We start from the raw sequence: 23,459 nt of genomic DNA on the forward strand, positions 1-23,459 counted from the left end.
GTCCAGATTCCATTGTCACAGAAAGATCTGTTCTGTCCTTCCAGTGCGTAAAATTTTTGCCATTTGAATTCCACAGAGAAGCCAGATATGTATTCTTTTTTGGATAAAGCAATTACATCTCCATTCTCAGTAATAGGCGGATGGCTACAATTTTTCCTGTTTCCAAAGAAAAAAATGGCAATTATGATAATCTTAGGTAAAAATGATTAATTTTTTGCTTTTGTATGACATATGAAAACTTCTCAGGCCTCCTTCTCTAGTGTTACTGAAACCATTTACAGATACCACATATGCTGTGTACGTGTATATGTTGGAATTAGGCACAATGACCTAAATGCTAAGGCTGAGATTGGTCCCCGCTTTGCTCATTAACATCATTCATCTACTACAGTTACAATGGCCTAATGTATCCCTGCGCTCATTTACTACACAATCTATTCTCATTCACTTCTAATCTGCTCATCAAGTGCAGAGAAGTGTGGTGCAGAGAAGCTGGATAAGGTCTATGTATTGCTTAAGCTCTACTCTGTGCAGGACCTGCTGCATGGCAATGAATTTCTCCCTGAATGAGGCAGGGGCACATACACCACATATTCCATACAGTATATGGTAACGTAAATAAAGATGGCATCACACTGAACATGCACCGTAACTTCTAACTTTCTATCTTTAATGGAAGGACTAGGTACCACTGTCCAGTACACTCATAGTGCAATACAGGCTACATACACATTTAAACGACTGTACACGAGAGATCAAATACAACAGAGAAACTGAAATTATCAGATTTACCAGAGATATATGAAAGGCCATGTGCCTATTAACACACTTCCTGACTGAATTGTTTGTGAGGGTATATCCTTCACCACATGTAAATTCCAGTGTGTGGTCACTTTGAATCAACTGTGCATGTCTTTGGCCATTGGACAGACACAATTTTTTGGCCTCCGGCAGCTGTTTTGTGACTCTACAAGGTGCTAAATAAAAACATAACCAAAATAATAATAATAATAATAATAGGACCTGTTTCTCCAAATGCCTTGCATCTTCTGCAGCCATTTACCTCTGCACAAAGGATGTAAAACAGTTCTGCTTTGTACTCACTCTGCAGGGCGTAAAGTACTATGTAAGCTGCACGGCACTGGAGAATCAGACCTAATATCTTAATTCAAGTCTAGGTTAAATAATATTTATAAATGCAGCTGTAAAATTCACGAAGATAACTAGGAAAATGATTGATTTTATTTTATACACACACACTTCACATATGAAAGTAGACTTTTTGTTACGGGTGTATTATTTCAACTACTAAATAGATCATTAATTTGATTATAGAATCGAGGTTAAGATATATATTTATCCACATATTAAGAGAGAGGCATTTATAGATTTCATGTGTATCTGTAACAACCTAAGAATTTACCCTAATTCAAATCTAATAGCTCATAATCATTCATTCAACAATAGAGTGACAGATAGGCATAATTATCATATTGCAAATGAAAAAGAAAGAGCCCATAAAACTGACTACCCACTAAAGAGGGAAAATTGACATTGTATGTTGATTGGCCAAGTCTGCCCTGCACATATGATAAATGAAGACAAAGGACTTGCTCCTGCAGATTTTACACATGCAGGAAATCCCGCTGAGGCTACTCGTATTAGGAACACGTGTGTGAGTAAAAGTTGCAGGAGTGGACCTCAAGTCTGGATATAGGACCTACTCCTGTTCCTGTTTGAAGTCAATGAGAACAAGTCGGGGCCCATCTCTCTAAGGAAAGCTATTTATTTCTCCATACTGTAGATCGTATTCTCCAAGACTTACTGAATTAGCCATTGATTGATGGCAAGTCTTTCATTTTCCACTCTCCTGCACTAGTAGCAAGTGCATCAGGCAAGTGACATGAAAAGAGGCATTAAAATACCCTCAAAAATAAATAAAAAATTGTAACAACCTAAATCATTTAACAGAATATATGTGCACTCATGGACATGGCAAGTGCAGATTTAAAGGAAGAATAATAAATCCAGAAAATTAATTGGCAAACAAAATCTACATTTAGTTACAGTTAAGATGGCACCAGGACACACCCCACCCATTCAAAATCTAGTGAATAAGGTGAAAAACTTGTATGTTCCTTTCCATTTTCATATTGCCTACAGTGCTATTGATATATGCTCCGACACACCATAAGGCTTTCAATTTAATCTCCAGCAGAAAACCAAAAGCAACATTAAATGACGCTATGTACTGGGACCTGTGTTCATTCTAGTTCATATTACAGTGCCTGGCAAGGGACAAGGGTGAAAACTAATTAGTTTTCTGAATTATATTAAAAATATAATCCACAACATAACTCTAAAAACAATCATTAGTGGTTCTATAAAATATACGACTTCGTAGTGCCATTTTATAATTTTAAACCAGTTCTTTGCTAATTAGAGTATTGGATAAGTAACAAAAAACAAAACAACACAGTGGTGATTATGTGCATCTTTGCAGATACATTATATATCCCACCTCTTTATGCCCCTCGACTGCTGTTTGTATCTTGCTGCATGACCAGCATTTGTCATTCCCAGTTGTATGTATGCATATCTAGATAGCAGAGCCTCCCAATCACTAGTTTTTTTATTGCTATGCAGGAATGAAAGCAATGAAAAGGTATATAATAAATGATGGGCCAGTCCCCCTGTCAAGATGCAGTCCTGCAGGGGACACTGACCCATAAGAAATCATCAATCAGAAATCACAGCCCCTAATTCTGCAGCTCTTTCCCCTTCTTATGAAGATACAATGCCATTTCCCTTTCACATTCCTTGTTACAGTTATTTTTAACCTCCAGTATTCAATGACCTCCAGCCTCCAGCATTCAATGTCAATATACACACTATTGGGGTTATTTGTAACAAACATTTGTTTCATGGAATTTATTCAAATGAAGAAAATTCTGTCTCATTGTAAAAATTAAATCTAGAAACTTTATTACAAGAGTATAAAACAGACCCACTTAATTCAGAGTTTGGCATGCAGGGTTTGTTCTGTAATTCAGCATTTCATGCTGTTTGTAACTCTCAGATTAGCTGCAAAAATCTTATTAATAGAAACTACTAGAGATTAGACATAGTTTCAAACCACAAAATGCAGAGCCACAAGATGGATGCAGTGATCATGTTTTGTCCTTGTGGCTGTGTTTACTCTAGTTATGTAAACCTTTGTGTTTGTGTTTACTCTAGTTATGTTATTCTACTTAACGTCACTCTTATGGTTTTAGATGCAGGGATCATGTTTTGTCCCCCTGGTTGTGTTTACTGTAGTTATGTAAACTTTTGTGTTTACACTAGTTATGGTATTCTGGCTTAACTTGACTGTTATGGTTCTCTCTATTTTTAGTTCCATACTAAATAAACTTTGCTAGAGTAGTTCTAGTATTTATGTAACTGGTTATATAGGCTGTCTGGGAAGCAGCACAGTTGAATGCCTCTGAGGGGAAAAAACTGACTCCAGAAAGACCAGATGAGGAGAGAGAGGTAATCAGCAGAGCTGAGCACTAGGTCAAAAAGGAGAGAAGTTGTGGTTCCCCCTGCAGAAACTATTGGCTGCATTTAGCTGGGGAAAAGAAATTGCCTAAATGACCTTGTAAGTGCTAGGTTTCGTTTGGGGCACTTCACATCTTCAATGTGTTTCACAAATATTCTCTCTTGCAAAATGATTCTTAGACTAGATCTGCAACTGCAGTCCTGAAAGAATTTATGGTACCTTAAAATATATTTGATTTTTAAAGAACTTAATCAGATGTAATTATTTGTTACTATGAAGTAACTGGTGACAACCCTGAACAACAGTTAAAAAAAGAATGTAACAGCTTCTAAAATAACCTGCTTGTGCCTTTAATGCTCTGTTGTAATAAGATACTTTTTAATGGAATTTAAATTTTCTTCCTAACTACAATTCAGGGGCCAAATCTCACACTCATTAGAGACAAAACTCCAAAGAACATTAATGAGAGTTTTGCCTAAATGAAGCCTTTGTAATGTCACCCTAAATGTTGACATCAAGAGCAAAGGAAAAATGACTGAAAGTATGTAAATTGAATATTTGCACACACTTTACAAAGATACTTACTTCAACATTCCACATATGGGAAGACTTGTTGCCATACTCCGTTACTACACCGAAATATAACACGACCGAGTTTTATATGCCCAGGTTGACAGTTGTAAATTGCGAGGATGTCATGAAGATAGGATGTCTTGTCCCAGATGCCTATAAACTATTTTCCTTAGTTCTTCTAGGCGGTGAGATTTCACAATCTAAAAATTGAGTAAATAAGAATAATTATTTTAAAGTAGATGCTATGTGCCCCAACTAATTTTAACAAAAGGAAAAGGAATGTGTACTTCTGAAATGATTTGTGAGCATATAAGAAGGGCTGCTAATTGATTTTAAACATTACACAGTTTTGTCCAAAAAGAATGGATGTTTTATTATATGCAGATGCTGTGGGACTGCCTATTCCTGTCAATAAAGTAAATAATTTTCTTGAATTTTGACTTATTCAAATGAATATAAACACAATCCCTGCATCTGTGAAGTGCCATATAACTTTTTCTAAAAGAGAAAATTAAATTGATCTGGACCTAACTTTTTTGCCTTATGTCTTTCTTACCAATGTTTTATATGTATTGACAATAATTAGATGTTGGTTTTCAACAGACAGATGAATACATCAAAAGCTGACAAATGTTAACTGACTTTTTGGTGCTAGTTTCTATGAAAAGCCAAAAAGCCACCACTGCTTTTAGAAAGCATTGGGCAGCATGCAGAAGGTGGTAAAAGACAGAGTTGAAATCACAAATCCTATAAATTATTGCATAAAATACAAGATGGACTTTTAATTAGGTCTGACTCTGTACTTCGGAAATAATTTATATCAAACTTTTCTCTATACTTCGTCAAATATTGTTGCAATAAGTTTTACAAGACATTTGCTAACTGTCACTTAAGAACATGTCTTTCATTTTAACAATTTACTTTTTTGTGCAGCTACATGTAGTAGCAGAACAGTGTAGCCCAGCAATATCATCTCAATGCCTCAGAAGCATACCAGACACATTTACAATGGTAGCTGGTGTCTTCTGTTGCTCTAAGCTACACACACTTTACATTCACTCACAAACACTTCCTGGGGCTGACCTTTTAAAGATTTTATTTCCCTGACTTCAGTAACCACTTCCTCTAAACCTCTCGCAACACTTCATAGTCTCTTTCTACCTGCACAGATGCATTATGCAAACTTTGAAATAAATACCTTGCTATTATTTTTAAATATAAATCTGAAGACGTCTGTCACCAAGGAAATGATGTAGAAATTTCAATTAGCCTATGAAGAAAAATTGAGCCAAATGTAATGCAAAATAACTATTTAGATTATATAACAAAGGGGGTTTAGTCCTGCTTTCAATACAAATTTCACCACCACTTTAACTATGGAGCCATGACCAGCACCTCCCTAATAATGAGAGCATCCACAGTTACATTAGCTAGAACAACACTTATTCCAATGTCCACTGAAGTCAAAAGGAGTCTTTGCATTGTCTTCAAAGAACATTAGATTGGGCACATACAAACCTACATGCTTCAGGGCATAAATCCAACTATTGGGGGTTAGGAAGTATTTCCACTAGACACAAGTTATTCTGTGTAGAAGAGTAAAGAGTTAAAGCTGGACAAATGGTCAGGCCTAAGCTGCAGGGAACACGGTCATGGCACAGACAAACTTTGTTTCTGGTAATTGGTATGGATTCTAGTTAGAGTTGTGTTATCTCTTTCCTTTTTCTCCCTTCCTGGCCATCTGCGCAGGGAATAAGGCTAACAAAATAACTAGCTACCCTCCTGCTCAAGATCTTTGGTGGGAAGAGGGCATTATCTTCTTTCCCTCCCTTGCATACTGTTTAGTTTAAATAATGTTAGTGTAAAGATAATAGGTTTTAAGGTAATGTGCCTGCCCTCTGTAAGATAATTCTGTAAACAACAAACAGAGGTGGGTATAATTGTATTCATCATATAGTTGTTAATATTCATTTTATAGTTGTTAGTGTAACCAAATAAGGGTCTATGCGGAGTTGCTGGAAATGTATACATTTACATACTGTTATGTATAAAAGGATTGTAAAGTAACTCCCTCGTCACCCACTCACTGTGTTGAGGAGGAACGAGCAGGCAATAAAGGGTAACCGCCAACCCAATACACCCCAGGGTCTCCCTGTTCTTTTTCTCTTATATTCTGTAATTGCCTCATATAGGATTTCTTAAATCTTCTCTCTGAAGCACTGAGCTCTCTCAAAAACAGTATTTTACACTAGTTGGACTATTGGTTGCTCAACAGGGATTGATCTCCTAACGAAGGAATAAGATGATTGCACTCTCCATGTCTGGAGATACTTCAGGGTGGTCTTAAGACAGGAAATTGCCTAGTAAATACAGGTTTCACTACATATAGCTAGAGTCCCTTTAATATATTAGCCATTTTTAGTGTATGGTATAGAGAACCTAGGGTACATGAATGACAATATAGCTCGGCAATAGCATTTCAGTGCTCCACAAGGTAAACCAAGGACTTTTGAAGGTTAATGAACGGTTGCATTTGGCTCTGGATTTTGCTCTCAACAAATTCTTTTGGTGACTGTGTATTAATTTCCTCCACCACCTCTCCTTAAATATCGAGAGAGAATTTAAGTGAGCTTTACAAAGAATACAATCCAAATTATTTCTAGGGCTTCTCTTGCATTACATTACATTTCTTTCCATTTAGTTGTTGTGATCCAAAGCCCATTAAAATCAACAGAAAACCTCCCATTGACCTCAACAGGCATTAGATCTGGGGCAGTGGGCGCTGTCATTGTAGTCATCCTAGTTGACATCAGTTTTGTTCGAATATCATACTTAGATTTAAAACCTGCCCTAGCTCATAGGAATGTCACTGACCTGGAGCTCATACAGCTGGATGGGAGTCAGTTGGCTCACTTGTTGTTCAAGGAAACATGTGGGAGGGGAATTACTGGAAGAAATTGATCTTTTTGAACAAAGAGGACTGCCTTTTAAATTAAAATTTGCATATCATTGTGTGCTGTGATATTGACTGAGTGTGGGGACAGCAGTGAACCGATTATGAACAAAAGGTCAGCCTTTAAAAGATATTGGTAAGGAGAGAGCCTGGAGCATAGCACTATACTACACCAGCACTTTAAAACTGTGGGCCTAGCTTTTGAGGCGCAGAGATGACCCAGCTTGGATATATTGCCATTGTGGTATTATGGACGTGCTCCACTGCATTAGGTAAGATAATAAGCTACAAACAAAATGTATACTTGTAAAAAGACCATGTACAGTTATAGAGATAAGGAAAAGAATGATAGCACATGCCACCACCTAGGCCTAGTTATTTCCTGCAAGACAATAAAGTACCACCATTATTATTACTTGTATTTCACTAGCACCTAGAGCTCCAACAAACGTCAGGGAACTATTGGGGTTGGAAAAGCTGATGTGATGGTGGTAGTGCAACGGAGGGGCAAGGTAAAGCAGTGACTGACACTGCTTCAAGGGCAGAACCCATTCTGAAGATGCTAATGGGGTAACTGTCATTTTGTATGTGTAAAGCTACATATAAAATTCTTCCTCCCCAAATTCAGCAGCTAGCTAGTGTATACCAGTTGACTACGCCAGAAATGCACAGTTCTTTGCATCATTGCTGCCTGTTTTGCATAGTATTTCACATAGATTGAGAACCACCATGTTATTCGTGACATGGTCTTTGTATGCTCATCTGATCCAGTTTCACTAACCACAGGGGAGTTCTGTTCATTAGAGCTGGGTGAAATTATTCAATCAAAATTGTTTTCAGTGAAAAAAATGCAGATTCAGCAACTCAAACATTTCACCAAATGTTGTCAAATTGTTTCAGTAAAAAGCCCTTTAAAAATTCTCAAAAAATCAAAACATTTCCTTTTGACTTTTTTTTTTTTTTTTTTTTTTTATTTTTACAATTTTTTATTCATAAAAAAAAAAAAATCTTGTTTAAAAATTTACTTAAATTTTATTTTAAAAATGAAGTGTGTTGCAAAATGCTCAAAACTGAAATGAAACATTTTGTTCAACCCAAAACAATATTTTGAGTCTTATTTGCATGGGGGGGGGGGGGGTGACCAAACACACAACATGGCATTTTTGGCTCAATCCAAAACCCTTTTTTTTCCCAATTTTTTTGTCAGCAAGCGGAAAAATCCATATTCATACCACAATTTCTCTACTACCACAAATGTGTGTGCTTGACCATATGTCCCATGCTACCTAACCATATTAGCATTAGTGCATTTGGGAAAAATCAGCAAGCATGGTCACAGCTCAGTTAAAACAACCTTCATGTTATATAAACTGTTTTGCCTATTTTTATGTCTTAATTAACTTTCATTAGTAATTTCAGTGCTAGTTACCATGGCATTGTTTTCATTTTAAACCTTTACTAGGAGATTTTTCATTTCGTTTCACCCAGAAGATGTTCCTCAGCTTTTCCAAATGGCTCCAACCAAGTTTTAATCCTCTTTCATTCTCTTTCAATGTATTATGCTGTGCTAAATAGTAGTAGTAGAATATACAATCAGAGATTACATGCGGTATGTCTGAGTTTACGTATTTACTTTGCTTTCAGCTATTTCATGTGGTAAAATAGAAAACGGAAGGATAAAACCTTCTTTTTTCACCCGCAAAAGAAGATATGAATGTAATGCCGGGTATATACCAGAAAATGACAACAAAATTGAGTGTACTAATTCAGGATGGTCTCCTGTACCCAGATGCATTCGTAAGTGAGCTTTAAATAAGGCTAACTTCCTCTATATTGTCCTTCAAAGAGAGAGATAAATTGCAGTTTTTATAGTAGGCTAAATGTACTGAAGTACTTACCCACTTACATGGGTTGTATGCTGCTTATTTACTTACACGATATACACCAGTTCTGGAACAAAGCAGTCACAAAAGGCACTCAAATCAACCCTCTTTTTCAGAACTCTCAGCAAAACACATATGCCAAGTTCCCAGGAAGCAAGTCCACAACATGAATCAGTTGTAATTACATAGATTAAGGTAGAAGGCAAACTCTCTTACTGTTTTCCACAGCTCCCTCACCAAAGAATCTGTATAAAAAAACCTAAGAACAGTATAGTTTCCTCAAAGACTGCACATTGCTCGCAGGCCAAGAACAATAACGTGGAAGACAATGTTTGCTAGTACCATCTCATGTATTTCCTGCCCACTCCCCCTCAGCAGTGACTAGAAAGGAATACTTACAATATACTATACAGGGATTGGTGACTCAGTCGATCAGGGTCCCAGAATGTACTTACTGACAGGGAGATGGGATTTCCAAAAGACTTGCAGGCTCTTCCAAGGAAGCTGAAAGGAAAAGCTCTCACACTGTCTTCAGATTGATGTTCCATGATGTGCTGAGGATTTCTTTCATGAGACTGCTGCATTTATACTTCAATACCAAAAATTACTCACAGTACAGTGCACTGAAGCTGATAGAGAAAGTCTAGTACCCCCGTCTGAGAGGCAAAACTCCCATGGTTCCACTGCCTACCTTCTGAGACCAATGCCGACTCTCAGGCTCCCCTGTAGTTTAAGCACATCCTCTTCCAGAACTCCAACAATGTGGCATACTTCTCAACATTTCAAGTGGTTAAAGCAGGGCGGGGGTCACAGCAGCACTCAGGTTTGACACATCCACCCTCAGACTCCAACTACAGAGTGCCAAACCTGAGAGGCACTGTGGCCTGGGTGACAGGTTGCAATGCTGTTTGATTTTGAGGGGACCTCTGAAAATGGGAGCCATGGAGCAAATTGCTCCTTTCCTGCCCTCCTCCCCAAACTGGGCAGCCATGAATGTGCAAAATGTTCCACTACAGCCAGGACAGGGTGTTTTGGGATTCAAGGAAGCACAGTCACATTAGACACAGGACTGTTGGGAGGTATGCATGTGGGCACTCTGGGTTTACAGTTTACCTCATAAGGGACATGCCACAGTGCAAACAGACAGCTTTTGCACAGGGTTCTAAAACACAATTGCTCTTTACAGCAGGAATGATACACAGATCCAGACAAAATAATTAATACTAAATTAATAATTAAAATACTATTTGCATTTCCCTGCCTCCATTTCCTCCTTCTTTGGGCTTGGACATTGTCCTCTGGGACACCTAGTCCTTCCTCTACAGCTGCATGACTTTTGTCTTCCAAAACAGAGACCCTTCTCTAGCCCAGCCAGCCCTCTCTGACCTCAACTGCTGTGCCATTAAAAAGGACCTATGCCTGTTGTAAAAGCTTGCCTCTCTCTTTCCCTCTTCTACCCAAAGATTCCCATATGACTGTGAGAATCCTTTTGTGACCCACCCAACCCCTGCAGTTTTTAAAGACTAGAACATCAACACCTTGGTTACTTTGTTCTGCAATGGGCGATTTACCACTGCTCCACAAATCAGCCCACTGCAGAGACGTAGGAGAAAACTGGTTCTCTTGGGCTGAGCTTGTTTACTTAGGATTAGCTCACAAGCTAACCCATTGTCCCAAGGTGCTTCCATTTGAAAAGACCACCATTAAGCTCTAGTGATCCACCATTGTAATTGGTCTGGGAGAGAACTGCTTACAGCCTTGTCAGCAAAGGGTGGATTCCACATCCACATGGAAGCATTCCCTGATACAGCAATTTCATAATAACTTCAAAGCATCAACTAGAAATCATAAGTTATCCAGCCAGCTTCTCCAGATTGTCACAGTACTTACTGCAGAGTGCACTAAAACTGATTATAGCAGAAAATTATACTCACTGGGTACCTGGGTGACTCTTTGAATACCATTACACGTCATTTTGCATGACTTTAACATTGCATTTGCACTGTAATGTGATAAACAGCTCTCTTGGCCAATTTTGTTATCTTTTAGGAATAATGCAATATGTGTACACTAATATAATCACAAATACAACATAAAACAAAAATTTGGACTACACAAAAATTAACCAAAGACGTACAAAATTAGACAAAATATTGGTATGATAAAAATAAAACTAATATGGCATACCATACACATCTCATTTAATACCTATATCCTGGTGATTAGGTTGACAGCAAGATATTGTAGATAGGGTTTAAACAAACAAAATATAGAACAAAATTTTCAAAGCCAAGGAGGGGATTTAATGACATAATTCTCATTAATTTATGGCTAAAACCGAGCTCTAGATTTGAAAAATCTCATCCATAGATTTTAAATGAAAAAACAAACATACCATGTCAGTAACTTTCTTAAGTGTTTAACTTTAAGTACTATAGGTAATGTGTAGCATTCTCATATCCAGCGTTAGTGAAAAGTTTCAGTCCTAATCATTCAAAAATATATTGAAGAAAACAAGCAATAATTTTAGAGAAGAGTGCTCCTTCTCTTCACTTAAATCAATATTATTATTTGTATTGTAATAGCCCCACACAAGATCTGGGTTCTGTTATGCTGGATACTGTACAAATGTGTTAAAAGTCTCAAAGAGCATAGCATAAATGCTAATTTATATATTGAATATATTTAGACATTCTTCCTGTTTTAAAAGGGAATTTGTTTATTAGTGATGGTTTTCCCTTAGGCTTCACTTACTAGCACTATATCTCTTTTTATGTTTTTGTTTTTTTAGGTGCTGTTCCTCTAAAATTATAACCATGCCACAGAACCTAGTTAAATCATAGTTCAGTTACAAATATGGTTCCAATTTGTAGCATAGACTAGACCTCTAGCAATCAAGCTACATTTACAAAACACGGATAATGTCCAGTTATGCTCTAAATTGCAACCATGTTTGTACACAGTTTAGGGAACAACCATGTTTTAATCAAGGACCCTGACAATAGTTGTATTTTTAGAATCATAATTTTAGTCAGCTCATGTTTCTAGTATTTGCATCCAAGCTATAATTAACTTAGATTTGCTGTCAGAGATTTAATTAGATCTAGAGTACGTGGGTAATATTTTCAAAAACACCTAGGTAAGTTAAAGCCTAAGTCCCAATTTCAAAGGGTTCGACACCTCCAACCCTAACTTCCACAGAAAGCCAATGGGACTCTGAGCCCTGCAGGCTTAAGTCATTTTAGAAAGCCTATGTTCTTTAAAAAAAAATTTACCCTTAGTCAAAAATGCCGAAAGTTTTCAAAAATTTTTTGCATTTTTTGGTGTAAAATATCATCAACATTTCAAAAAATTTCAAATAAATTTGTCATAAAATTGCAAATTTTAAAATATTTTCTGTGCTTTGAGCAACTAAATGTCAAAAAAAAAATTCCAAATTGACCATCTCTACTAATGATGCAGTGCTAGCTATTATTGTAATGCAATATATTATATACAGTACCATGTATTCCTGTATGTAATCTGCAATCGTCTTTTTGGTTTTGTTGTTCTTTTTGTTCAGCAACACAATGTGGAAGAATAGAAAATGGGGAAATAGTGAATGAAGTTGAACAAACAACAACCTTTCAATGTAAGAGTGGATATACATCTGAAAATGGAATTTATGAAACTACCTGTACCTCTGAAGGCTGGTCTCCAGTACCTAAATGTATTGGTAAGAAAGATTTCATTTAAGATTTTTTTTTCAGACACATTGTGTTTATTTGAAAAACCATTAAGTTTTTAATAATACATCAGTTTTATAAATAATGTGGAATGTAATGTGTTCTTAAAACAGATGCCAATCTCTCCAGTTTGGAAATATGAAACTAGGTAAAATTTTTCACAGTACCTAAAATGAAGGACCAGAGCTCAAATCCTAAAAAAAGACGTGCCACAACACTCAATTTCAACAGCAAGAATGTCTAATAATAATAATGTACCTTTCATTACACACCTGAAAGATGCTATGTGTATCATATTCTTCATTGTCTACCCAAATATGATTATATTAGTTTGCTGCTTGTGACACCTTTTTTAGGTATCCATTTCCAAGATTTCGTGTCATCTGCTGCTCTGCAAGCTACTTCTTCACGTATGGCCAAGCCAGGCTATCACACACGTTGGCACCCTTTTGCCGACATTAATACATACTTATGAAGTAGACTAATAGTTTTACGATTGCTTTTTTGATAAATGGAGGCTGGGAAGAGGCTAGAATTAGCAGGGGTGTGATGCAGGATTTTTGAAAAAGCACTCTAATGAAAATTCCAGTATTTTAGCATAAATAATCATTCATTTACTTTACAATTATCAGAAGTACTGGAATGCTATTTTGGCCCCACAAAACAATGCTAGAATGTTGTTCTGGATTGATATGAGTGCTGAGGAGTACTTACCTCCCTTAGCAAATATCCCAAACATAGGCAGAAAGGCATTCTTCCTACCTTAAAATATAGCTGCTATTAATTTAGGATTGATCCTGTACTTACTGAACTGCTACAGAACTCTCATTTTTACTGAAGTCAGTGGCAAAGCTCTTACTGACTTTAATGGTATCGGATCAGGATCTTAAAAATATAAGAAAATGTGGTGATGTGGAAAGCTTCTGAGGAATATGACCCAAATTCCAAGATAATGCTGTAAGGCGGTGTAAATTAGATAATCAGACCCTAGCTTAAACTTTTATTCAGATCCACTTAGACCTATTCTTATCACTTAATGATGTATCAACTTTAGGGTCAAGACCCTGTAATTAGAAAACAGAAACAGACAATATTACTTCTTTTCTGGTGTCAATTCACTGGAACTGTTCTTATGGTGTACATCAATGAAAATATCGTTCTAGCACAAAAAAAGAATGAGAGGAGCCATGTTTCTTCAAGTCCCATCAAACATTCATGAAGCTTTCACGTGCCAGACCTCTATTTTTTTTTCCAGTTTTGATGATGGAAATATCCCCTCAATTTCTTATTTGTTTTGTTCTAGCCTGAAAGACCCCAGTCAAGATTGGGGCCTCATTGTATTTCTACAGTATCTAACACAATATAAGAGACAATTTTTACCCCAAAAAACTTATCACCTAAAAAACTGATGTAACACTGTTGCTTCCTCAATTCTGTTCCCTTCTACTACCATCACTAATAAGTTAATGTGTCTGTGTTGCAGTTCAAGTCTGTCAACATCCACCTGACATCGATTTGGCAGAAATTGTCAGTGGGGAGAAAGCAGAATATAGGGGGGGTGATGTTGTACAATACAGGTGCTACCCTGGATACACTCTTTCAGGACCTGAAAGGATAACATGCAGTGGAGAAGAATGGACACCTCCCCCAAAGTGCTTAGGTAGGGTAAAGTTTTTGTTCTTCATTGTCTGGACTTAAGTAAGTGGGGTATAACATCCCTCAGTATTATTTAATGATGGATACTATTCTATGGGAGGCTACTTTTCAATGTTTCCAATATTCCCATAGTTTCTCATTCCTGCTCCAATACAATTCAATGGCAAAATTCCCATTGACTTCACTGGTATCAAAGGATCAAGTTCAAAACGAGACTTGCTGGCGCATCATACACTATCTGATTTAAGGTAGAGCTGAATAATGATCAGTGTACAGGATTATCTAGTTGATAGACAGTAAATAGCAGATTATCTGGTATGGATAGTGTAGATAATATAAGTATCCTATTGGCTTTGCTTAACAATACTTTATATTATATATTATAATACTGTTCATACATTCTTCAATAATGATGAGAGTTACTGTCCCCATTACAAATCTGGAAAAGCAGGGGCAAAGAAATTAAGGAAATTGCCAAGACCACACAACACGTTAATGACAAAAGTGGAATAGAACATAGGAGTTCTGCTTTCCAGTTCCCTTATCTAACAACTAATACAAATCACATTTGAAAGTGCCCATTTTTTCTTTTTTCAAGCATCATTCATTTTGTATATGGTAAACATACTTCTAAAGATGGTTCTAAAAGTATGGAATCTGCAATACAGTATTAATGTGGGAAACATTTAAACTACTTTTTTGTGGGTTGCTCTTTTTTTTTTTTTTTCTTTAAAAGCACCATGTATTATCACAAGGCAACAATTGGAAACAAAAAAATTGCTTCTGTCCAATGGCCGAAAGCGTACTGTATTGATCCAGAGTGACCAGACAACGGAATTTATTTGTGGCGAACATTCTGAGCTTAAGATCCCCTACCTCATCAAGTGCGTAGATGGACACATGGATTTACCAACTTGTATATCTGGTAATGTATTTAGTTTTGTATCTGTTATTTTCCTCAACTATGTTTGAGCAATAAGAAGGGGGGTGTATGCGTAGTGGGTTAACATTGGTTCCAGGCAGAGATAAGCAAATTAATTTTTCTTTTAGATTTATTTGGGACTTGGTAATTCAGGACTTCCTGAGAAAAATCATCCTATTTATGTTTCTATTTAATTAAGCAGATAGCTTTAAAAACTCTGCCACCAGCCAAGCTAGCCCAGTGAAATATTGACAAAAGGTAAATATGGGCAGCAAGCCCACTTCTTTCAAAAACATGCATGTTTGTTTTTACAGAGACAAAAAGCTTTACCTAACAGACAGAAGTAGCTGGTTATTTTCAGGAAGGGAGTGAAGACATTTTGACACTAATTCAATGATCCAGGTCTGGAACACATAGAAAATGCTTGGTCTGCTCTACCTGGGAGCAACCTACTTAAAGGCGAGTTTCGAGCTAGACTTTCCTTGCAATACTTTCATTTGAAGGGTGGTAGGATTTTGCCATATTTGGAAGTAGCCAGGGATTTAGTATCCCAGAGCCTGAAGATCTTAAGCTACCTGTCAGAGGTCAGGCTCAGCTGCATGGTGCCCCATTTCTCGCACTAGTTCGGTATCAGAACAACAGGGCTCAGACTCATATAATACATTTTGTTTACTATGGATAATTTAGCTCAGATTCAACATTTGACTTCCAGTGAGATCCTGATTTTTTGCCCAAAGTCTCCATGTATAAAGAGGTTTTATATGTGATCCACCCAAGGCCACACAAGAGTTCAGATGGGATTAGAGCCCAGGATCAGCCTAAATGGGAATGACTTGTCTAGGACTGAGTATAGAAAGCCCTGCGCCCTGGAGCAGTGTAGTGCCTTAAACACTTTTCTTGCCTGCTTAAGGCCACCATATACAGGAGAAAAAAAAGAAGAAAAAAATGTTTGTGGTTACATGCAGTTTTGTAAAACTGGCAGCTGAGGAAACTGCAAGGCGTGACTGAATGGTCTGATATCCTGAATCAGTTAAATCAGCAAACTAGACCGGTCATGTAGATTATGTGCGCAAAAATGAAAAGATCAAGAGTGCAGATTATGTTTATTAATGACAAATTCAATGCATCTTATTCCATGATTTCCAAAATAAAGGAACTTATGACCATATATGTTGTATAAATGTGTGCTAGAGTAGCACTTAGGATCTTGCTTAAATGTATACCAGTATAATCTTGCCCCATGGCTAAACTACTGATTTTAGTGAGAGCTTGATTAGATCTGAAAAGTCATAACATTCAGAGCATTGTGACAGCTGAATAGTGGTGCTATTAGCATGCTACATATGGAACAAAAGTCCAAAGCATTTGTATCTGTACAAAATCATAACTACCAATATTTTCATTTAGGAACAGGGGAAAAGTGTGGCCGTCCACCTACTATTGAGAACGGAGACATAACAACTTTATCTCAAAAAGAGTATGCATTTGGTTCTTCTGTAGAATACAGATGCCAGCATTATTATGTAATAGAAGGAGAACATAAATCACATTGTTACAATGGAAACTGGACAAAGGCACCAGTTTGTATAGGTAAGAAAAATATTCACTAGTAAAAGAAATTTTCAATTTATAACTATATTAATTTTATAAACCATAGTGTCCTGCTACTATTTTGTCATTTTCATGAAGCTGAGATTTATGTGAAAAGCTGTCACTGCAGTGACTTTTTTTTTACCATAATAAATGACTGATGTAGATTTAGTAGCATAATTAATTAGAGCTGAGCAAAGTAAGGGAAATATTTCTATGAAAGTGTCTACAAACTTCTTCCGTTTTTCATTTAAAATGTTTTAATGGTAATTTTCAAACCATCTATAGAATTAACAAACGAGCTAAAAAGGAAAGGACGGAGTGAAGTTATGGTTTTGATCCAGTTATTTGCTCCTACCTACTCAAAGTGCCAGAATATTATATACCAAGTATCCAGAATCAAGGAGGCAGGCTGCCTGTAACCAGCCTAACATTCACATCAGAGTATAAATTTGATTCTGGAGGTTGATGTGAGGGTTCCTGCAGCATGATGAACCAAGCTTAAGAAAGTAACATTTTATTTTTAAATAGCCTTGTGAGAATGTGCCATTCCCTCAGGAATAAGGGTGGGAAAAAGTGAAAGGAGGTAAAAACATTTACCAACTGGAAGAAAGGAAGTAGCAAGAAGCAGCCAATTACAAAATGGCCACTTTAGAGGTACAACTATGTGGTTATGCCAAATTTAAAGGACAGCCCCCAAAGCAGTATGTTGGGGAAAAAATTCCTATCTGAGGCCAAATTTGTACTAGTAGAGTTAGTAAGGGTCAGGTTATCATCAAGGAATGGGCTATTTCTGTGTTTGCATGCTGCCTCTATATCCAGAGTCATCACTACAATCACAGTGCTGCAGACGGAATAAACTAAGTTTTCAGTAGCTCCATATGTGACACTACTCACCAGTGAGAAAAAAATTGTTGATTTCTCTCCATAGCGGGAGCAGGAAAGGGGAGGTAAGAACTTACCATAAAGCAGAGAAGCAAGAGGGTCTGGGGATACCTGAGTTAGCTGGCATGCTACTGGAGCCAGTAGCGACAAGGGTATTGGTGAGAGTCAGGGGCTAGTGCAGGGCGGGGGTGCTATGGAAAGGAGACTGAAAGAGGGATTAGTGGTGGAAGTGGGGGTATGGGTGGGGAAACCTAGCCCAGCAGAGGAGAGGATGGTAGGAGCTGGGAGGTAGTAGGGAGGGGGAAAAGGTGATTGAGGATATAAAGGAATCTCTGCAATATAGCAAGCCCTTCACCTTGGAACAGTGCAATTCCTTAATCACTTCTCTTGCCTTCTCATTGCCACCATATACAGGAGAAAAGAAGAAAAACCATGTTTTGGGGTTACATGCATTTTTGTAAAACTGGCAGCTTCCCTCATTTTGCCCGGCCCTCCTCTGCCCCTCCCTAACCGCTGTCACCACCCCTCTGCCTCCCTGGAGATTCCACATGGCCCTGTCCAACAGAGAGGCCACCTAAGTTACCTCTAATTAGGCATCACAGCATCACCCATTACCTGGGAAGAGCACTTGTGGACAGGCAGCTGCAAGCCAGCTGAATAGGTTTGACATGTCACAGGACACTCAATGGCCTTGAATAAACTTTTTTACCTCAGAGTTTTGAAAACGTTTTAATAACTTCACCAACAAATGTTATTCTGTATTGTTCCTAATTTCTATTTTATGCTAAATAAAGGCATTAATTATCTATTAATTATAGATAGAAAACATTTTATTAGTTTCATGCTTTTATTGTCTTACTGCTTCATCACTAAAAACAATGCTACACTCTTCTTGCAAATAGACTAAAAACAGTGACAGTACCCATTGATTTCAGATTCAAGTTACACTGACCATTTCTAATAAACGACTTTCAGAAAATGGAAAAAACAGCTTGCTTTCTCCTAGGACTGAAGTTCCCTACTTGGAATCATTTACATCACCTATTGAAGCCAATGTGCTTCAACAAGAGTCACACAGGACACAATGTCTCTTAATTATTTTATCATGGGATCCCCTTCAATTTCACTGTAGGATTTTTCTATTTGGATTTCTACAACATTCTAATAATATTTCTGTTGTTGTTGCAGAGCCCTGTGTAGTCACAAAAGAAGATATGAGATCACACAACATAGAACTCATGTGGGCTTCGGATAAAAAACTCTACGTGTCACATGGAGATTTTGTAGAGTTTAAGTGTAGATTCAGGTTCTTTCTAGGCTCTTCAAATAATTATAGAGTGCAGTGCAATGCAGGCCAAATACCTTATCCACAATGCACTTAGAGATGGGTGAATGTAGGAGACCTCACCACATGCGAATGGCAAGTACCCTTTATTATTATGCTTATCAGTGGCCACACTGAAATAGATCCCCAGAGTTTTATCATTCAAAACAGGAACTATCATCAGATAGCAGTCGCTCCTGGAATGGTATAATAGCAACAACTCATTCATGTTAACTAATGCTATTGTGTCACTTTTTGGTGTGCAGCTTTTTAGGAGCAACGTCTCCAGAAATAATCACAGCCATGGTGGCCAGCATATGCAATCCTCAAATAGATCAAATGAAAGAATATAAAACTCAAGAGGCTCTTTAAAATGACCTGCAAAGAAAACAAAAAAGACGGTTACTTACCTTGTAACTGTTGTTCTTCGAGATGTGTTGCTCATGTCCATTCCATTGCAGGTGCATGAGCACCCTCTGCATGGTTACCAGAAAACTTTTCCCCTTAGCAGATCCCATAGGGCTGGCTGCGATGCCCCCTGGAGTCCCACATGCATGATGTGGTATATGAGGCGCTGCCAGCCCTAGCGCTTTCAGTTCCTTTTTTCCACCACTGACGGTTACTGGAATTGTGTTCTTGCTTGCTTCGGTGAGTGCCTTTTAGCTGTAGCCTCTTGTTTTTATAAATACTTGTTAAGTAGTTGTTTAGAGAGAGACAGGCAGGGTCAGCCTGGCTCAACTCCCAAAAACAAGAACAGCAAGAAACTAGACTTGTTTGGGAGAAAAATGTATTCTACTGCCAGCCTCCAGTTCCGCATCACCAACCAATGGGTGTTGCTAGGGAGGTATAATTATAACTTGTGGGACTCCCTCAAGCGTTTTGGGGAGGCCATACCTCTGGATCAGGCCCAGCGTGGGCAGACAGGGGCCCTACAATGACTCTAGTGTCAGATGCTTCGAACCTGGGGTGGGGGACACACATCAGCTCTGGTCACAATACCCAGGGGACCTGTTCGGAAGAAGACCAGGGGCTCCACATAAATGTCAGGGAGCCCAGAGAGATCCGGCTAGCATGTGTGATGTTCCTTCCCTTCTTGAAGGATAAGATCCTAATGGACAACACCGCTGCAATGTATTATATCAATAGACAGGGCGGGGCTCATTCCTCAGCCCTCTGTTTGGAGGTAGTGGGTCTCTAGAATCTGGTAATAGGCCATGATTTTCACCTGGTGGCCTCTCACTTCCCTGGTATAATGAATGCCACAGCGGATGGGCTCAGCAGGTCCTTTGCACTTTCTCATGGGGGTGGTCTCTCCACCCGTCAGTCGCCAACATGATCTTCCAGAGGTGGAGGTTTCCCCAAGTGGATATCTTCGCCTCCAAGGTCAACAAGAAATGCAGCCAGTTTTGCTCCTTTCAAGGGTGGAACGAAGGGGCCAGGTCAGACGGTTTCCTCATTCCCTGGTCAGAGGGGCTGCTGTATGCCTTCCTTCCCATTCCGTTAATACACAAGTCCCTATTAAAGACCAAGAAAGACAAGGCGAGGATCATTCTTATTGCACTCGCGTGGTTCAGGCAGCACTATTTCACGACACTGCGGGAGCTGTCGGTCGCCTCTCCCTGAATCTACCAAGGTGGCACAACCTACTTTCCCAGGACCAGGGGCGTCTTCTGCACCTGGACCCCCTCCACCTGAGAGCATGGAGGCTGAATGGCTGAGTTTCGAGGAACAAGCTTGCTTGTCTAGATGCAAACTGTACTGATGAGTAGCAGGAAGCCCTCCATGAAGTCATCGTATTTGGCCAAGTGGAAGAGGTTCATTTCCTGGGCCGCAGTGCAGCAGATTATGCCCCACCAGGCGCCAATCCAGGTGGTCCTAGACTACCTGTTGCACCTCAAGCTTCAGGACCTAGCTACTGCCTCGCATCTACAATGGAATGGACATGAGCAAGCACTTGAAGAATTGGAGGTTATGCTCTTTCTTGCTTCTTTATGATGTCCAATGGCTGCCTAAGTTGTGGGTTTGGGGTTTTTTTTTTTTTTTTTAAGTATTGCACTAGAAATTCAGACCTCGTTTAGGCTGGAAGATGAAGATAACAGGAGAATTAGTGTAACGGTGACATCACAAGAACTAGGAGTGAAAATTAAGCAAACGAGACAATGTGATTTTTAGTCAAATTGAAATTCTGTGTGTTTTATTTTTGTTAACTGTTTAACTCAGGGGTTCTCAAACTGTGGGTCATGACCCCTCAGGGGGTTGTGAGGTTATTCTGGGCTGGGGTCGTGAGATATCAGCCCCCATGCCTGCACGTAAGGGTGGCTTGGCCTGGAGGAAGTCATCACTTTTTGGGAGGAAGGAGGGGTCACCACAGCCTGAAATATTTGCAAAGGGGGCCCCGGCAAAAACAGTTGGAAAACTCCTGGTTTAACTTCAGTTACCAAGGTTTTGAATAAAGGATGTCTCTGTTAAATATACAACACTCTTGCCCCTACAGTTAAGGGTGTTAAAGTGTACAATAAACATGCTTTGAAACCTCTCAGTGGTCCTCCAGCAAAATCAGGGAAGACCACATGCCTGATATTTCTAAGGTAGAAAATAAGCAATTAAAAATGTGGTTAAAAAGAAGAGTCCTTTACTCCTTTCAGGCCTTTTTGCTACTTTATAAAGAAACAAAAAGGTGGCATTATGCTAATTTTTTTAAAATTGCAGGTCACCTTTAAAGAACATGCTTTCTGTCCTCTCATACATTCACTGGTATCTTGTGAATCCTGCTTAGCTTCAAACAGTGAGCTCCCATATTCCTCAGGAGGAGTGACAGCCACTGTGAAATGTGGCCACTGTGGACCCTCCTCCAATTTTTTCAAACATTACCTACTTCTGTTGCCTGAGGCAGATGCTAAAATCTCTCACACTTCCTGAGTTCATTTCACCAGAAATATATAAAACCCATTCCTACTGCCACTGCCTCATCCACTACAGGCTGCATATGCTACTTACATCAAACCGGGCAAGCAAGCAAGCAAGCAAACAAAATTTACATGAGCAAATTCATCAAGCCGATGTCCAAATGGTCAGAGTATCTTACCTGGGAAATATACAATATACACTTCCCCTACTTCTTCCCATTCAAGAGGCACAAATGAACCAAAATTGTCTTATCATACCTATACTGTAGTGCCTATTGGTTCAGAAAGTTGGTTCTTCTCTCTAAGAGTAGAGCTTTAACTTAGTGAACAATAACTAAAGGGCACACCTTGCAGACACTACTAAAGCTGTGTTGCCACTCTCGTGACATTTTATGTTCTTAAAGCCCCAGCTCAAGTGATAGAGGAGAATCTCAACCTTCATTTAAAAAAAGTAACTTTTAGCTCTCATAGTTGCAGAGAAAACATGACCTGAGTGTTTCCTAAAGACGCAAAAGCTGGAAGGCAAACATTAAAGAACCCCATTCATTATCTTTGTAAAATCATGATTTTAAGCCAAATGTCATGATTTCGGGAGTTTGGGGTTGGTAATACTACTAAAGGGTGTTTTCACTAATGTATTATCAAGAAAAGGAAGGCCCAGTTACATATTACCCGCAGACACAATAAATTATTTTGGAATTACATGGTTGTGGCTGCTATCGTACCATACTTAATTTCATATTGAATTAACTTTAACTTCGTTACTTTATAATATATGTTCAGTGTTCCCCAAATTACAGTATTAATAAGTAAAAGCTTAGGGGTTCAGAATATACTAAATACGGCTCTCTTTTTTAAATTGGAGAAATGCAGTATTACAGCTTTATTGAGGAAGGCCAGATCCTCAGCAGATGTAAATTGGCAAAATTCCATTGACCACATCAATTTACATTTATCAAAGATCTAGCCCACTGTCTGGATCCAAAATGCTCAAGTTCCAGGAAAGCAGAGTCAGAGGTTTTGGTTGGACCCTTTGTAAAGATCAAGGTAGCTGAGAAGTATAGATTCAGACTCCAGGGCTAAATGTCCCTGGAGTCTGGATCTAAGGTTTATGGCTTGGGCTAATCTCTACTGAAAGCACAACAGTTACAGGATGTACAGCAAATTCACATCACAACTATGAAGTGTACAGTACTTGATAAGTCACAAACTCAGACTAGAAACTGCTGTCACCTCTTTGTAATCCTGTTTTATTCAGAGCCTACTATTGTTTCCAACGTGATATACATACACATGGGAAACAATAGTAGGATACATATATTATGATCAGTGTTCATTAATATAATCCTCTGTAAATAACCAATGCAATATGGGGTAGAGGGAAGACTGGAATATGATTCGTTTGAGGACAACTCCAAATCCATTACATTCAATTAAATGATTTTCTCTATACCTGCTGTATTTCCTTCATTAACATTTCTCATTTTACAAAGCAATGGCT

General features: G+C 38.3%; 1 protein-coding gene and 1 long non-coding RNA gene across 4 annotated transcripts; one reads left to right on the forward strand and one right to left on the reverse strand.

Moving 5' to 3' along the window:
- LOC137146796 (uncharacterized) lies at positions 1-8,645 on the reverse strand. Its single transcript, XR_010918053.1, has 4 exons — positions 8,497-8,645; positions 5,313-5,384; positions 4,127-4,314; positions 1-156 (listed from the first exon to the last, which is right to left on the reverse strand). It is a non-coding gene; the product is annotated as an uncharacterized lncRNA (long non-coding RNA).
- On the forward strand, positions 7,148-23,386 carry LOC137146795 (complement factor H-related protein 2-like). Of its 3 annotated transcripts, none has more exons than XR_010918052.1 (7): positions 7,148-7,339; positions 8,712-8,864; positions 12,513-12,665; positions 14,159-14,335; positions 15,068-15,256; positions 15,568-15,712; positions 16,661-18,907. XR_010918052.1 is itself a non-coding variant. In XM_067538279.1 (7 exons), the coding sequence occupies exons 1-7, from the start codon at positions 7,282-7,284 to the stop codon at positions 19,108-19,110; spliced, it is 1,107 nt and encodes a 368-aa protein (XP_067394380.1). In that variant the 5' UTR covers positions 7,148-7,281; the 3' UTR covers positions 19,111-23,386. The 3 variants fall into 3 exon arrangements, 2 of the variants coding, with proteins under 2 accessions (XP_067394380.1, XP_067394381.1); XM_067538279.1 differs by lacking the exon at positions 15,568-15,712 and adding an exon at positions 18,917-23,386 and having other exon boundaries at positions 16,661-16,843; XM_067538280.1 differs by lacking the exons at positions 8,712-8,864; positions 15,568-15,712 and adding an exon at positions 18,917-23,386 and having other exon boundaries at positions 16,661-16,843.
- The last annotated feature ends 73 nt before the right edge of the window (positions 23,387-23,459 follow it).

Source organism: Emydura macquarii, unplaced genomic scaffold (assembly GCF_026122565.2).
Source record: "Emydura macquarii macquarii isolate MOO-44397 ecotype Brisbane River unplaced genomic scaffold, CSIRO-AGI_Emac_v2 contig_480, whole genome shotgun sequence".
In the NCBI taxonomy this organism is placed as follows: domain Eukaryota; kingdom Metazoa; phylum Chordata; order Testudines; family Chelidae; genus Emydura; species Emydura macquarii.

Excerpts from the sequence above, each read along its gene's own strand:
- LOC137146795 (XM_067538279.1), top strand. The coding sequence starts at position 7,282 with ATGACCCAGCTTGGATATATTGCCATTGTGGTATTATGGACGTGCTCC. Across the intron at positions 7,340-8,711 it reads GACGTGCTCCACTGCATTAG|CTATTTCATGTGGTAAAATA; the intron begins GTAAGATAATAA and ends CTTTGCTTTCAG. Across the intron at positions 15,257-16,660 it reads TTTACCAACTTGTATATCTG|GAACAGGGGAAAAGTGTGGC; the intron begins GTAATGTATTTA and ends ATTTTCATTTAG.